Source organism: Podarcis raffonei, chromosome 15 (assembly GCF_027172205.1).
Source record: "Podarcis raffonei isolate rPodRaf1 chromosome 15, rPodRaf1.pri, whole genome shotgun sequence".
Classification (NCBI taxonomy): Eukaryota; Metazoa; Chordata; class Lepidosauria; order Squamata; family Lacertidae; genus Podarcis; species Podarcis raffonei.
Genome location: NC_070616.1, coordinates 24,817,400 through 24,832,716, shown reverse-complemented (window position 1 = coordinate 24,832,716; position 15,317 = coordinate 24,817,400). Strand labels below are relative to the sequence as shown.

Genomic DNA, 15,317 nt, shown 5'->3' with positions numbered 1-15,317 from the left:
GGGATGATCAACCTTCATGAGCTCCGATCTGCAAATGAAGCCACTGCAAAGGGCTGTTCCTGGTCAAGCTTGATTCTGAGCCAGACGGAAATGGCCTTCTCCACAATTTGGGGCAATGCCTCTGAAATGGCTTGCCTGGGATTTGCGTACATGCAAATCCTTTGATGTCTGTTTAGATGCAATTTGCATGGCCGGCGAGGAACACCATGAAAAGGCTCTTTCACTGGACCAAAAGGATACTTCAGAAGAAAGAAGCAGGGGAGGGCAAAATAAAAATAAAATAAATGGGGTGTTCTTTTACTGATAAAAAATTAAATGCTTTTGCAGTAGAGTGTTTTAACATAAAATTCCTCAAGTGCTTAACTGTTCAAAACTGTTTGCTTAGATTATTCTTAGAATTTCTATTCAGCATTTGTAACTCAATTGCTTACAGAGACCCTTTTTGAACTAAATGTTCCACAGAGGATTGGCTAGCCAAGAGACCCCCCTGTAAGGGCTAGTTGAACCATTCTGCTAAGTACACTATAGCATAGAAGCCTGGTTACCTGAGTCCTTACCTTTAACAATTAACAACATCATTCAATTTTTAGAAGCCTCTTCCAAAGGGAGTTTTTCAAAACTTTTAATTTTTGTTCTAATTTTAGTTAGGTTTCTTCTCTTTCATTTCTAGTATAATTTATTGTTATATATATTTTTAAATCTTAATAAATTTTGCATAGGAAAGTGCTCCTTGCCTTATTCTCTCTCTCTCTAAAAAAAAGAGCTGAAATGAAATGTACACTTCAAAATTTGACAGCATCTCAGAATTCAAATTCACCTATGCAGAATTTCAGATCTATAAGTAAAGGGGGGTATTTGCCAATTTGTGCTCAATAACATTATCTTTCAGCTGAAACCATCTACTTGATGAATAGTCAAATGGTTCATGTTTACTCTGCTTTGGTAGCGAACTGCAGCTGTCAGGAGCTGGATTATATTATGGGATGGTGGTGTAAAGAGCAAGTTGTTTACACAAGTCCAGCGTCTTTTTCATGTTCTGATCGAATGCAGCACAACACATGGCATATCATGTTGCAGGAAATAGCTTTTTGTTTTGTTAACACTTTGTCAAATTTCAGTGGAAAAGCAACGTGGATTCTGCTGTATCTGAAATCCCTAAAGCTCATGATAACCAGCTGCATGAGCAGTGAGCATCTGAAGCTTCACAAAGCTTAGCTGCTTGATCAAACCAGAATTCTTAGCAATCAGCAACCCAAGATAAGCTTTGCAAGATCAGAGTTTAGTAATCGGGGATGTGATGAATATGAACATGAGGCTTAACCATTCTTGTTGAATAATACCCAATTTATTTTCTCTGAATGCAGGAAGTGTGAGAGGTGGTGCTTCTCAAAACCTAGACCCTGACATTCAGAGGGCTAGGATGCCATTGCCACGAAGATGCCCCTCTATGAGCCTGCAGGTATCTTTGGCTGTGTGCACACCGTGCATGTATAAAACACATTACTTCCCCCCAAAGAATATTGAGAACTGTAGTTTAAGGTGCTTGAAATTGTAGCTCCATGAGGGGAAAACACCCAGGATTCTTTAGGGGAAGAAGTGTGCTTTAAATATAATGCTGTGTACATAACCTTTGTTCCATCTTCCTCCACTGCTTGCTGCCACCATTCGGTACTGATTTGCCCTTGATTATCCTGGCTAGGTATAAATATTTCACAGTAATGGCTGATTATGGGATAGGTCTATTTGGCTGTGTATCTCCATGCCCAGTTGGTTAATTCTTGTTCCCACCTCCTGTTCTTAGATCGATTGCCTAACTCTTGACTGCTCTTAATCCCTGGATTAAGCCTGGGTGGATCAGACAAAAACCTACTCATCCAGTTTTCCACCATGGCCAACAAGATACCTCTTGGAATTCCCAGCAACTGGTGTGCAGAGGCATGCTGACTCCAACAGTGGAGGCAAAACATAGTCATTGTGGCTAGTTGCCAGGGACAGACTTATCCTACACAAAATTGTCTCAACTTCTGTAAAGCCATCCAAGTTTGTGGCCATCACTGCAACTTGCAGAAGCAAATTCCATAGTTTAACTTTGTGCTGCTGTGTGAACAAAGACTCCCTTCTGTCCATCCTGAATCTTACAATGTTCACCTTCTGTTGATGTCCCTGGCATCTGTTGCCCCACTTTGGTGCTGCCTTGAGTCTCCCACCATTCAGCTTCATTGGGTGACCCCATTGGGTACTAACATTATGAGAGAAGAAAAATATCTCTGTCCACTTTCTGCTCATCATGCATTGTTTTATAAACCTGAATAATGTCCCCCACATACTTGACATTTTTCTAAACTAAAAAGCGCCAAACATTGTTTTTTGTTGTAGTTTAGTCGTTTAGTCGTGTCCGACTCTTCGTGACCCCATGGACCAGAGCATGCCAGGCATTTCTGTCTTCCACTGCCTCCCGCAGTTTGGTCAAACTTGTGTTCGTAGCTTCGAGAACACTGTCCAACCATCTCGTCCTCTGTCGTCCCCTTCTCCTTGTGCCCTCAGTCTTTCCCAACATCAGGGTCTTTTCCAGGGAGTCTTCTCTTCTCATGAGGTGGCCAAAGTATTGGAGCCTCAGCTTCACGATCTGTCCTTCCAGTGAGCACTCAGGCCTGGTTTCCTTAAGAATGGAGAGGTTTGATCTTCTTGCAGTCCATGGGACTCTCAAGAGTCTCCTCCAACACCATAATTCAAAAGCATCAATTCTTCAGCGATCAGCCTTCTCCATACATCACTACTGGGAAAACCATAGCTTTAACTATACAGACCTTTGTTGGCAAGGTGATGTCTCTGCTTTTTAAGATGCTGTCTAGGTTTGTCATTGCTTTTCTCCCAAGAAGCAGGCATCTTTTAATTTCGTGACTGCTGTTCCCCAAAGGGAAATGACTCCATTTTGCATGCACATTTCTGCACCTTTACAGCCTACCAATACCCTTTTTAAAATGCAGTAACCAAAACTATACACAACATTCAAAGTGATGTACCATATAATGTTTCACACAGGGACGGCACAATACATTTTTGCCCGAGGCAAACCATAAAAGGGTACTAAACACCCCACCGGAGGAGTGACATGAACAGAAGGTTATGCCATATTTTTAGCCAGGGCCACCCTGTTCCAAAAGCCAGGCTTCACCAACCTGGTGATCGCCAGATGTTTTGGGCTACAACTTTCATCAGCCCCAACCCAAAAATAGGGTTGCCATATTTCAAAAAGTAAAAACCAGGACACCCCAAAAGTTGTTGAAATATACTCAGAGTCAAGAGTGGATTTCATGCTCTTTATTCAGCTCATAGTGGTGAGGAGGAATGGAATTTTCCCCAGAATGTCTGCTTTATATACATTATTTACACAATGGGCCCCACATGATTGGCTAATGCCGGGATTCTCCTGTAGGCCAATCAGGTTGCGGATTCACTTCCACCTGGAGCTGGATTGGGTGGCTCCTGCTGCATTCTGAATCCTATTGTTCTAGGACCAATCAGACTGCTGCATTTTGGATCTTATTCAACTCAGTACATAACAGTTGTTGAGTTTGTTTGTTTTTTAAGCAAACCACCAACACTGTTGAGCATATGGCAGCCCAACCAAAATATGGGGAGATCACCATGCTGGCATAGATTGCCATAGGCACACTCTATTCCTTTTGAACAGGAGCAGTATAATGTCTGGTACAGCTGGTGGAAACCATGGAATACAGAATTGTAGAAAGGGATCTTAGCGATCACCCAGTTCAGCGCATTGTCTTGCTAAGAAGCTAACTGAATTCATATGCAGGGCTCAAATTAGAGTGGCAGTCTGCCAGACCCTAACTTTTATGAAGGCTCCCTACAATTCCCAAGATCCCCTGGGAGAGGCTCCAAGGGAGTGTTTCACCAGAAGTTTACATTGTGGGTGGGGGCATGAGATGGTTCTGGGCGTTTATAGTACAGTGCTTATTTAATGCAAGGCAAGTTTAATCATTTTGGAAGCCCCAAACAAGAGGCTGTTTATTGATGAGCAGGCTAACACACAACTACATAGAAAAATAAAAGCACCCACAAGATCGAGCTGAAGGGTGAAGTCTTAGTTCCAATCCATAATAACTGGAAACAACGTCTAAGTCTAAGTACTAGTTACTACACACGCGCGCACAGCGTCTTTTTCTATCCTTTGATTTGTTTATGTTTTTCTCCATACAAATGTCCCCTTTTAAAAACCCGCGAGGCTTTCAAACCACCCGGAACCAAAACATTGGAGCCGCTTGTTCCCAGCCGGACTCCGCAGCCCGATACCCACTTTATGTTTTGACAGCCCGGCTGGGGCCCGCCCTTCATGCGACGCCATTGGCTACCTCAGCTGCTCCTGGCGGTCTCATTGGCCGAGAGGGTTCATCCGGGCCGTTCGTCGGCGCACAGGTGGCGGGGGTGGGAGGGGAAGGCGACCGCGCGCTGGAAGTTGGAAGGGCGGAAAACTGACGGTAACTATGGAAACGGGGCCTAGTGCCGGCCTCTAAGCCCTGGGTTCAAGGCCCGAAGATCTTTTTCGTTCCCTGAGCTTTTGCTTCTTCGGCAATTGGGCTCCTGAGTGGGGAGGGACTGGGAAGCCCCTTGCCTTGTCCTGCTTGGTCTTGCTCAGAGCCCTAGAAAATCGGGCAGGGTGGAGTAGCCTGGGAGGGGGGAGAATGGGACGTTCGTGGGGGGTGGCTTCCGAATTGAAGGAGGGGAGATAAGATTCAGTATATCGAGAGATTGCCTTGGCCTTCTTTGGGGACAGCTTGATCTGAGGAAGGTAAGGGCAGCGCCATGAAACATAACCAACTTCCACTTCTCTAGCCGAAAAACAAAATATATCTCTTATCTATCGCTCCAGCAACTGTCCTTTCGCTTTGGGAGAGGCTGCAGCTTCCCTGCCAGGAACTCTAAACGAAAAACTTAGGACTGTCAGGGCTTTATGTGTGGTCTAAAAATAATAAGTAAAAGGACTGGGGAAGTTGAAAGGTTTGTGGTCCAATTTTTCAAGCTAGCCTCAGGTCAATCTGCTTTCCTGCAAGTGTGGGGAACCTTTCCCTTCCAGATGTTGTTGAACTCCCATTATTCCTTGCTTGCGCAGATGGGAATTGTAGTTCAGCAACATCTGGAGGGCCAAAGGTTCCCCACACCTGAGCCATCCTTGCCCATTGGCAGAGTGGGTCAGATAACAAAATCTGCCACTTTTAAAGGGTGGTTCCAAGGGTGACCAAGGTACTGTAATGTATCTGAAGTACTTGAAAAGCGCAATGTAGAGATTTCTGTATTATTTTATCACACTTATTTCTACAGGCTGGTTTATTTTTTTATGCGAAGCTAACCTACAAAACAGTGTATAGATACCTTAAATTAGAAAATAGTTCATTGCATTCTTGCTTACTATCCCATTTTAGACGAACCCCTTCTTTGCCGTGTAATCATATGCATATCTATGTGAAAGTGAGTACTGTTGAGTTCAGTGGAACTTACTCCCAGGTAACTGTGCATCAGATTGCAATAATGTAAAAAGCACTTGAACTGTAAATTTCCAAGTGTGGATTTCTGTTCTGTCTGGTGCTTAAAACTTACACAGTTAATTCAACTATCAGATTAAAAAATGGAAAATCTTAATTTTAAAAATGACTTTAGTTTGAGATTCTATATAGTAGTCACAGCCTCAAAACCGTTACTGCAAAACCTGTAAAAGTTCACATTTAGAAGTTCAAATATAATTTTAGTGTAATGAAGTGTGTGTGTGTGTGTTTTGCAGGTGAGGAAATATAAGAGAGCCAAGGTTCTTCTAATTGTGGAAGCTGGATACTTTTCAAAAAACAAAAAGTCAAAAGCCTTCCAGTAAAATTCCACTAAATAATGTTAGGCTAAGGGAGGCATATAGGAGAAGATGATACTCCTATCTATCTGACACACACACACACTGTATATATATGCTTTTGTTGAGGTAATTTGTATTGTGGTAGAGAATGAGAGGAAGGCTGCCAGTCTCTATCTCAGAATCTAAGAGAGATTGTATTTCTCTAGAGAATCTCTTCTTTGTCTTTCTCTAGTGCTCTTAACATGCCTCCTGGGAAGGTGAGCCACAAGCAAGCCTTGGTCCTGCAGTGTGAGTGGGACATTTGCAGCTTTGTGGCCTCAAAGATGGAGGAGTTCTGTGAACATGTGTCAAAGCACTTGCAGCAGCATCTCCATGACAAAGATGAGGATGATGAAGTGGATTCTCTCGGTAAGGGGTGCAGTATAAAATGAGACTGACCCTGAATTAGTCTTTAGTGTAAGTTACAGTGTTACTCTCTGAAAACTGCTACTTCTGTGGTCCCCCATGAGATAGATCTCTTTCCCCAGCCCTGCCATAACAATTGCATTGACTTGCTTGATTTTATTGAATGGGAGTGGGATCGTCAATGGTTTGATAAACTGAAGAGCAGTATCCAGGGTTAGTGGTGGACACTAGTAGTGGGAAAATGATAGCTGTAAAGACTTAATGCTTGGGATATGCAAAAGTGTGGTCAAGATCACACTAGGGTTGTATGAAGTGAATCTGCAAGCCCTTCTCTGCTGTGCCCTCAGTTCTCTGTGTGTAGAATTTAAGTAGCATGGAGCGGCAGATCAGGAGTGCAAGAACCAAGCAGGTAACACACAGTATAGTTTCGATGTGACTAGTGAAAATGTGGGCATCCCAATAGGCTTAGAAAGTAGGGAACACAGCTTGATGAAATCTGGGAAACATAAACTTTCCCTTTTTAAAAAAAAAGAAGTAGTGTTAGCAGCCCTACACATAAGTTAGGGTGGTATTTCCCAAAAGAGAAGGGAAGGGAAGACTCTAAAACTAGCACTTGCCACAGATCAGATACACTGTGAGCAAGACTCTTTGTTGTTTGCTTTATGAAAAAAGCTTGTCATTCCCATACTTATGGAGGAGAACTGCCTTTGAAAGGTCTTCTGGTTCCATGCATATTAGTTCCTTGGACCTGCAGGCCCTCATCTACCGGCAAGTATGAATTCCTGTATTCTTGCATTTTAGAAAAATACTCCTGCCTCTGGCAGGAGTGTGGATTCTGTTCTCCCGAGAGCCCTACAGAGCTGGCCCGCCATGTTTACTTCCATTGTTACCACACCAAGCTAAAGCAGTGGGGACTACACGCCTTACAGAGCCAGTCGGACCTAACCCCTTGTCAGCTGGACTTCCAGAGTCGCAACATTATCCCCGAGATCCAAGAGAACTTCCTCTGCCTCTGGGAGTACTGTGAGGTGAGAGACAGGATGGGTGTTGAAGTATTTCCAGGGGAAGCATCAGGGTGATGGGGGTGGACTGTTCAATGTATGAAGCTGGAGAACAGCCAGATTCAATGAGGAAGGCAATGGAGTTTGTTCATGAACTGTAACTAAACTGCACTTTTCTTTTTCTAAAACAAAACCATCAATTTGTACAAATTCTTCTCACTACTGAGTAAACACCCCTAAAGTTCTAGAACAGGCTTCCTCAAACTCGGCCCTCCAGATGTTTTGAGACTACAATTCCCATCATCCCTGACCACTGGTCCTGCTATCTAGGGATCATGGGAGTTGTAGGCCAAAAACATCTGGGGATTGAAATTGAGATTGACATGTATATAAATCCTATTGGTTTTTAATTTTGATAAGCTGGTCTGCCACGTATTCTCTGGCTGGCTTACAAGATGTGACTATTTCTCCGCTGCCCGACTTGCAGCTCATTAGGAAATTATCTTCCTTTCCCTGTCTTCTCATCAGAGAGGGTTTGATAACCCTGAGTGGTTCTACAGGCATGTGGAAGATCACAGTTTCTGCACAGAGTACAAAGCAATTGGGAAGGAGAACCACATGTTCTTCTGTGGCTGGAAAGGTAGGAGTTCACCTTGCATGAGAGTCTTTGGGGTTTGAGGTGAAGTGGATCTGCACAGTGGCATTCAGAGCATCTTGGCAACTCCAGGTTTTCCTGTTGCTTTGAGCCAGAACAAAATATCTAAAATACTGTGGGATTTAGAAAATCTTTTTTCACAGTTCTGCTGAGTATGTTTGTTGTTTATTTGTTTATACTGCAATATGGTAAAATCTCAGGGCAGCGTGCAGTAATAAAACACACTATTGAAAAACAATAAACATAATCATTAAGCTCTTGGCATAAATAAGTTTTCAAGAGACACCAGAAAGTCAAACAGGGCAGGGGGTGCCTGTGGAATCTCTGCTGGAAGACTGTTCCTCAGCATGGGGTGGGCAACACTAAATGCCCAGCTTCTAGATGAGGTCAGTCATGCCTCTGTAACACAGGAGACAACCCAGAGGGCACCTCTGGATGATTTCATAATGGACCATACTTAACTAGCATCCTTAGACCTGCTCAGAACAAATACGATTCTAATCATTTTTCCTCTCGGGTCTAGATTGTGACTGCGCCTTCAAAGGCCGGTGTAAGTTGCGTGAACACCTGCGCAGCCACACACAGGAGAAGGTGGTGGCATGTCCCACCTGCGGCGGGATGTTCTCCAACAACACCAAGTTCTTTGACCACATCCGCCGGCAGACAGCTTTAGAACGTGAGTATCTGAGCAGCCAAGCAGGCAGAGGGCCTAGACACAGTTTCTTTCTGGCAAAAGTGACACTTGATGATGGTATTTTAGGAACTTTAAAGCTTCTTCTAGTTACCAGAGCCAGAAAAAAAGATTGTCCACAATATACAAGTTTAAATAGTCTCATATATGGAATCATTTGGACACACACAAAAAAGACTTTTCATCACTCCATATAACAGGTCAGCTACATTTACACGTTATGTAATACCATACTGGGAATGAAAGCGCATTAGTTGTGCCCCTTGTGAAAATGTCCTCTGACAGGCATCACAATGAGGTCTAAAATCAGTCCTTTTAAAGAAACAATTAAGCTGATGCTGGAACTCCTGAGATGTCTTTCCAGAAGCAACAGAAATTGTTAGACATGCCCACAGACAGGGCAGTTCCATGATGCCTGACTTGGATGGTTTATTTACAATATTCATATACCATTTTTGAGAACTTGTCAATACCTAGGTTCCACCGTCTTGATAAGAACTATTCTTCTTACTGTGTGAGATCCCTAAGTGGTTTACATAAAGCACAATGAGATCATTTCTTTAAAAAAAAATCCACATCACAGCGTTTATAAGCAAAGTTAAAACAAATTCCAGTGAATAGGAAGTCTGCATCAGTAAAACAAAGCGGTGTGGTGAATCTTGTGAGAGGGGAGACTGCATAGATAGATGGGTCTTCAAGAAGCATTTGAAGCTTGCTACTGTTTCCACTTCATGAACTGCACATGGGAGGATGTTCCAGGGTGTGTGTGCAGGATACCCTCTGTGGGTTTTGCGGTGAGAAACTAGAAAGGCTTTACACCCAGGTAAAAGAGGCCAGTTGCTGCCAACAGGCACCAAGAGGGAGAAACACTCTCCACTTGTCTTGCCCCTCTCTGTTCTGTATCTGATTCATCTTCACCTCCTCCCTCCTCTTTACAGAGCAGCGATTCCAGTGCTCCCACTGCTCCAAGAGGTTCGCCACAGAGAGGTTGTTGCGTGATCATATGAGGAATCATGGTAGGTGGTGGCAGGAGCTTTTCCTTCTCTTCCCTCCTCCATCCCACCTCCCCTCCCTGTGCTAACCTCTCCTCTTCTTCCTCTTCGGCAGTCAACCACTACAAGTGCCCTCTGTGTGACATGACCTGCCCTCTGCCCTCCTCCCTGCGCAACCACATCCGCTTCCGGCACAGCGAGGAGCGGCCCTTCAAGTGCAATTATTGTGACCACAGGTAAACTGAGGCTGGTCCTGGGAGAGGGAAGCAGGGGGAGGGTGGGCACAGAATCGCAGAGCAAGGAAGAGAGGGAGGCTGGACATTAAGGAAGGAAGCAGCATTTTTGGCAACTGGCTCTTTTTCACTGTCTTAAGATTTTGGGAATTACAGAGGCCTGAATTGCGACAAAAAAGAGCTGTTGCGTAAGTGGGATGGAAACATACAGACAACTGTGTCCCATTGTTTGGCCTTAAATTGTATTATTGCTATTGTGGCCTAAAATTCCTAATCTACCCACCTTCCCAACACAGGGGTTGTTAACTTTAATAAAAGAAGCCACCATACTTAATTCAAATGATATTCAAATATCTGTGGATTCAAGGATTGATCTGTCAGGCTTCTATTGTCCCGTCCTCGGGGGGAAATGTATTTATTTATTTTCATTTTTAAAATTTCTATGCCACCCTTCAGTATAAAACTCTCAGGGCTGCGTACATTAAAGGGGTAAAAACAAATATATGTCTGTCACTACAAACATAAAGCTGGCAGGTCAGCAACAGTCAAAACAAAAAATGCTCAGCAGGAAAAGCCTTCTGAAAACTAGCACATGTTAAATGTTGGAGTGCCTGGGTAAATAGAAGCGTCCTTGTTTGATGCTTGATTGACATCAGAATTGACACTGGATGAGCTTCCCTGGGGAGGGCATTCCATAAATGGGATACCACAACTGAGAAGACCCTCTTCCTGGTCACAATCTGCAGGTAGCAGGGTGAACAGAGGGTGGCTTCTGAGGATAATCATAGAATGTGGAGCAGGGGGTTGTTTGGTGGAAGGAAGTCCCTCTTGTACTTGGGTCCAAAAGTGGCAGGAAAATTCAGCCTTGGTGCTTTTATTGAGTCACTTCTTGACATTTTTCACTCTTGCAAAACCAAGCCATTCTTCCTGGGAACTCTCCTGCACTTGAAAATAGTAGAGCTGTTTTCACGAGCAGCGCAGGTACAACTTGTGCACCTTCTGGCTTGGAGCCTCTGCAGACTGCCAGCTGCGGTCCTAGTGTGCCAGAGGTTGAGATCCTTCCTTTTGCCTATTCCTTCCAGCTGTAAGAATCTCATTGATCTACGGAAGCACTTGGATACGCACAGCAAAGAGCCGGCCTACCGCTGCGAGTTCGAGTCCTGCAATTTCAGCGCCCGGTCCCTCTGCTCCATCAAGCTGCACTACAAGAAGGTTCATGAGGTGAGATGGAGTCACAGAGCCTGGGGCTGTTTACTCTTAGATTTAAAAAAAAAGCATCGAGGCCCAGGGGACAATAAAAATCTTTGCGGCGTCCATGAAGGATATGGTTGAGATTTGACAATGCCGTTGGCTAGAGCTAAAGTGAAATTCAGTTTTCCAGCAAAAGGGCATATGGACATATGGCACCTTCATTATACACCTTTAGGCGCCAGGCAAGAACATTCCTCTTAAACTAGGCCTTTGGTCGATTGACATCCTATGCCCTTTTAAAATGTGTTGGGAGAGGGTTATTGGGCTGTTTTTGTTTTTATTTTGAGGTTTTATATTCTGATTTTATCCTGTGAAGCACCCTAAGACCTGCATGTATAGGTATACAAATTTAATAAATAATAATAATAATAATATTTGCACCAGCAAATTTTGTGTTATTATCTCCCTGAAAATACTGCAGCCATGGGGAGGGGTGAAGAATAACTGGGATTCTCCCCCTTCAGTACTGGAAATTCAGCTCAGTCCCTTATTTAAAGATTTTACCAGCCTGACTTTTTGGGTAGAGGGCTAGTAGCCAATGTGAAGCCTGCAGGTTGTTGTTGAACTACAGCTCTCATCATTCCCATCCAACATGGCCAGTGGTCAGGAATGATGGGAGAAATAGCCCAACAGTATCTCAAGTGAACCACACTGTCTACCCTAGTCTAGAAACTTGCTTTTTAAAACAACAATGAAAGCTGAGGTTTGCAGCATGCTGAATTTCTCATCCAGGACTTAAACCGTGTGCTCTCGAATGATGCGCTGGTAGAAGATATTTGTGCCTCACCACTGCTGTGCTGACCAGAAAGCACGCTCGATGCAGGTGGTGTATAGGAAGTTTCCAGCAAACCAAAAGATGCATACCTTTGTTTTCTCTTTTTCCGCACCCACTCAGGGTGACTCGGAGCCCCGCTACAAGTGCCACGTCTGTGACAAGTGCTTCACTCGTGGGAACAACCTTACTGTGCACCTCAGGAAAAAACACCAATTCAAGTGGCCTTCGGGTCATCCTCGCTTCAGGTACATAGGCTTAGGGATGGGATTTCATCCTTCCCTCCTCTTTTTTATGGCCCTCATTTGCAGGCAATGATAGCCTGAATGATTTGGGGGGCGGGGTTTGCAAGATTTTGAGGGGGGAAATCAACTTGCTATTGCAGTGGGCTGTTGGCTGCCATCTTATACCCAATGGCATTCTGGGGGAAAGCTAAATCAGAGCTGCCAGCCTTCCAGGAGCTCTAGCCAGTCCCCTCTTAAATCATGTGCCCCCTCCCCAAAAAAGGCAAACAAAGCTGGGTGTGGGTGTTTATACCTTTATTTTGCTTCCAACCTCTCTCCCTCCCCCAACCTACATGGCCTTGCTGGCCTTTTCCTTCAGACTGCACAGAACAAGCAAGGAGACTAATTGGAGAGCAGGATTGCTCCTCCTCAATTCACATCCCTAAGGCTACGCATGTTGCCATCTAGTTGGATCCAAGGCCACAAACGACAATGGCTATGGTTACCACAGTACAGTGGCTTGTGATCTGCAAAAACAGGCTGAAGCAGTCTCTATAAAATCACCAGTTCTTGTGCTCTTTGCAAGAGCCACTAGGTGGGGCAGTTGGCATTGCAAAACTCACCAATTAGCCTTTGCATTGCAAAAACATTCATATTCTGCCTTTTACAGAACTTTGACTCATTTCCCGTTACTTTAATAGCCAGGTGGGATGGAATATTTTTCTCTGGGATTATTATGCCCTTAAAGCATTGTCTCACCTTGAGGTGAGATTTCCGTATAAAGAATTATCATGTGAATTTGCCCCATAGGTGGCATGACACCTTTCCAGCGTGTCCCTTGGATCTTTAGAAATTGCCCATCTCTTATATCAGCCATCTCCACCTGGTCTGGTTGTGATTTCAGCCCTAGTAGATACTGCGCACAAACAGCTTAGAATGCAGCGTTCCATAATGGCTTACACCTCGCTTATTCCTCCCCCCCACCAACCCACAACACTCCTCCCCCAGGTACAAGGAACACGAGGACGGCTACATGAGGCTGCAGCTGGTGCGTTATGAAAGCGTGGAACTGACAGAGCAGCTGCTGAAGGACCGGGAGAAGCAGGGTGAGGTCCTGGATGATACAGCCCAGTGTGTGGTGCTGGCGGGGGCTGAGGGCAGCCTGCAGGGCATCATACTGGAACCGTCAATGGAGGAAGATGCTGATGTGGACTTGCAAGCTGCCACGCCCCCCCAGGGGCCTGCTCAGCCAGAAGCTGATGCGTCGCCAGACCAAGAACCAAGTGCGCCATCCAGCCCCATCATCCGCGTTGTGAACAGGACCAACGAGCGTGGGGAGAGCGAGACTGTATACTACGTCATGGCCAATGCACCTTCTCAGAGCCGGGCAGCTGCGCCTAGTGGGTTTGCCACAGACCTGGAGGAGAACGTCATGGACAGGCTTCAGAAGACAGCTGAGGAACTGGGCATCCAGATTGTGTGAGGCTCCTGGATAGAGTATCAGGTGCTTTCCACCAATCCCAGTAGGTGGCCTGGAGTCATGAATGCCCTGCTTTGGCTCCCTGTGCTCCTCTAATGCACATTGTGAGAACCAGATGATGCTACCTGGAGAGGGGAGAAGGGGCCTGTTTGTTTCTCCCCACCCTTCAAGCAGTACTCCATAGGCTCCAGACCCAACAGATGCTTCCTCTCCTGCCATGGGGATCTGGTGGGTGGTCTGGCAAAAGGAAGAAGGAAGCCAGCTTCTGAGATGGTCAGGACAGAAGGCAGGGGCTGGTTCACCTGTCAGATACTTAGGAAGGCAAGGACAGCTGCTGCCTCTGGTGTACCCTGTGCTGTGGAGACCATCCTGGGAATGCAAAATATCAGGGCTGAGTCAAAGCAGTGGGTTTTCCAAGACTCCCGCTCCTTGCCTTGACAGTTACCAGTGCTCCTGCCAAAGTGTTTACTTTTCCTTTGGCTGCATCCTGGCCAGCCTCGTTTCTTACTGTGAGCCCCACATTCGGACTTTGTAGTTCTTTCGTATGCCTCTTGCCTCTCTACTGTTGGTACCCCTGCCTTTTGAGATGCTTTCTGTTATCCCATTTGCCCAGCATAGACAGTAATACCTGATGCAGTCTCCGTCCCTTCCAGACTGTTCTGCATTTGACTGTTCCAAGAGAGTTCCAGCACTGTTATCTGTTTGCTCTGGAGTATGAGATTGTGAGAACCTGTTATTCCCAGCTGCTACTCCACAGTTAGTTGCTTACTGCCTTTTTTGTCATTGGCATGACCTCCGCTTGCATTATCTTTGTAGCATGGGAGCCACTTGGGTAACGTAGAAAGCTGCAGGCTTTCATGTTACCTGAGCAGTGCAGGAAGCAGTGTGATGCAGTGGCTCCCACAGCACAGAGAGGCAGAGCAGAACAAAACAGGGTGCTAATTCTTGCCCTGAGGTCCTTCCCCCACATTGGGGTTCCTGCTCCTGGCTTGCAAGGTTTGTGTTACAAAAAATTAATAATTAAAGAACAAGAACACTACCAGGTCTTGTGGTAGACATGATGTTTGCTGTAATCTGTCCTGGAGGTGCACGTGATTGGGTCAGATTTGAGACAGGTGGCAGTTCAAGAGCCCAAATCCTTGAGTCAGTGGCCAGGGTGGGGTGGCCGCCACAACTGATGAACGGCGTGGAGCTGCATGAAGACTTGGAGATGGGTTTGATGGTCATGCTTGGCATCGTGATTCATTATTACGTGGTATCAAATGTAGCACTATATGGTCATTCTGTTAATGCAAGCATTCCAGCTCATGTAATGGAACTTCCCCCTGCTCTCGTCTTCCAGTGCCCTCCCACCATCTGCTCTGGAGGGTTGGGGAAAACCCCAGAACAGATCTAGGGACTGTACAGGGGGAGGAAGGTTTCACTGTGCAAATATAAATCCTTGCGCTGGCGTAACAAGTTTGTTGAATACCGCCCATTAATATATATTTTTTCCTACTCTTCACCGTAAGGTCCCAGGGGCAGGCCACATCAATTTAAAATGCAACATTAAAAACAGTTTAAAACAAGTGGCCGTATTGCAGCCAGTAAAAAGTTTCTGCTCCAGTAGGGATGGCTTCTCTAAAAGTGGGAAATGGGGAGGTTGCCTTCCTCTGCTGCATGCAGCTGGGTTCACTTCCTGCCTCATCTGGATTCATTTTCTCTGCCAACACCTGCCATGGTGTCACCTGGTCAGGGGTCCACAAATTTTGGC

At 45.2% G+C, this 15,317-nt stretch overlaps 1 protein-coding gene across 2 annotated transcripts; it reads left to right on the top strand.

The window, feature by feature from the left end:
* Window positions 1-4,401: 4,401 nt before the first annotated feature.
* HINFP (histone H4 transcription factor) lies at window positions 4,402-15,022 on the top strand. Of its 2 annotated transcripts, none has more exons than XM_053367069.1 (10): window positions 4,402-4,499; window positions 6,093-6,268; window positions 7,067-7,293; window positions 7,795-7,906; window positions 8,445-8,597; window positions 9,551-9,628; window positions 9,720-9,840; window positions 10,920-11,058; window positions 11,984-12,108; window positions 13,093-15,022. In XM_053367069.1, the coding sequence occupies exons 2-10, from the start codon at window positions 6,103-6,105 to the stop codon at window positions 13,565-13,567; spliced, it is 1,596 nt and encodes a 531-aa protein (XP_053223044.1). In that variant the 5' UTR covers window positions 4,402-4,499; window positions 6,093-6,102; the 3' UTR covers window positions 13,568-15,022. The 2 variants fall into 2 exon arrangements, with proteins under 2 accessions (XP_053223044.1, XP_053223043.1); XM_053367068.1 differs by lacking the exon at window positions 4,402-4,499 and adding an exon at window positions 4,506-4,810.
* Window positions 15,023-15,317: the final 295 nt, after the last annotated feature.

What these genes read in the sequence shown, in the direction of transcription:
- HINFP (XM_053367069.1), top strand. Translation starts at nt 6,103, where the DNA reads ATGCCTCCTGGGAAGGTGAGCCACAAGCAAGCCTTGGTCCTGCAGTGT. An exon ending in GTTCTTCTGTGGCTGGAAAG is followed by an intron (nt 7,907 to 8,444) that starts GTAGGAGTTCAC and finishes TCTCGGGTCTAG; the next exon opens with ATTGTGACTGCGCCTTCAAA. An exon ending in CCGGCAGACAGCTTTAGAAC is followed by an intron (nt 8,598 to 9,550) that starts GTGAGTATCTGA and finishes TCCTCTTTACAG; the next exon opens with AGCAGCGATTCCAGTGCTCC.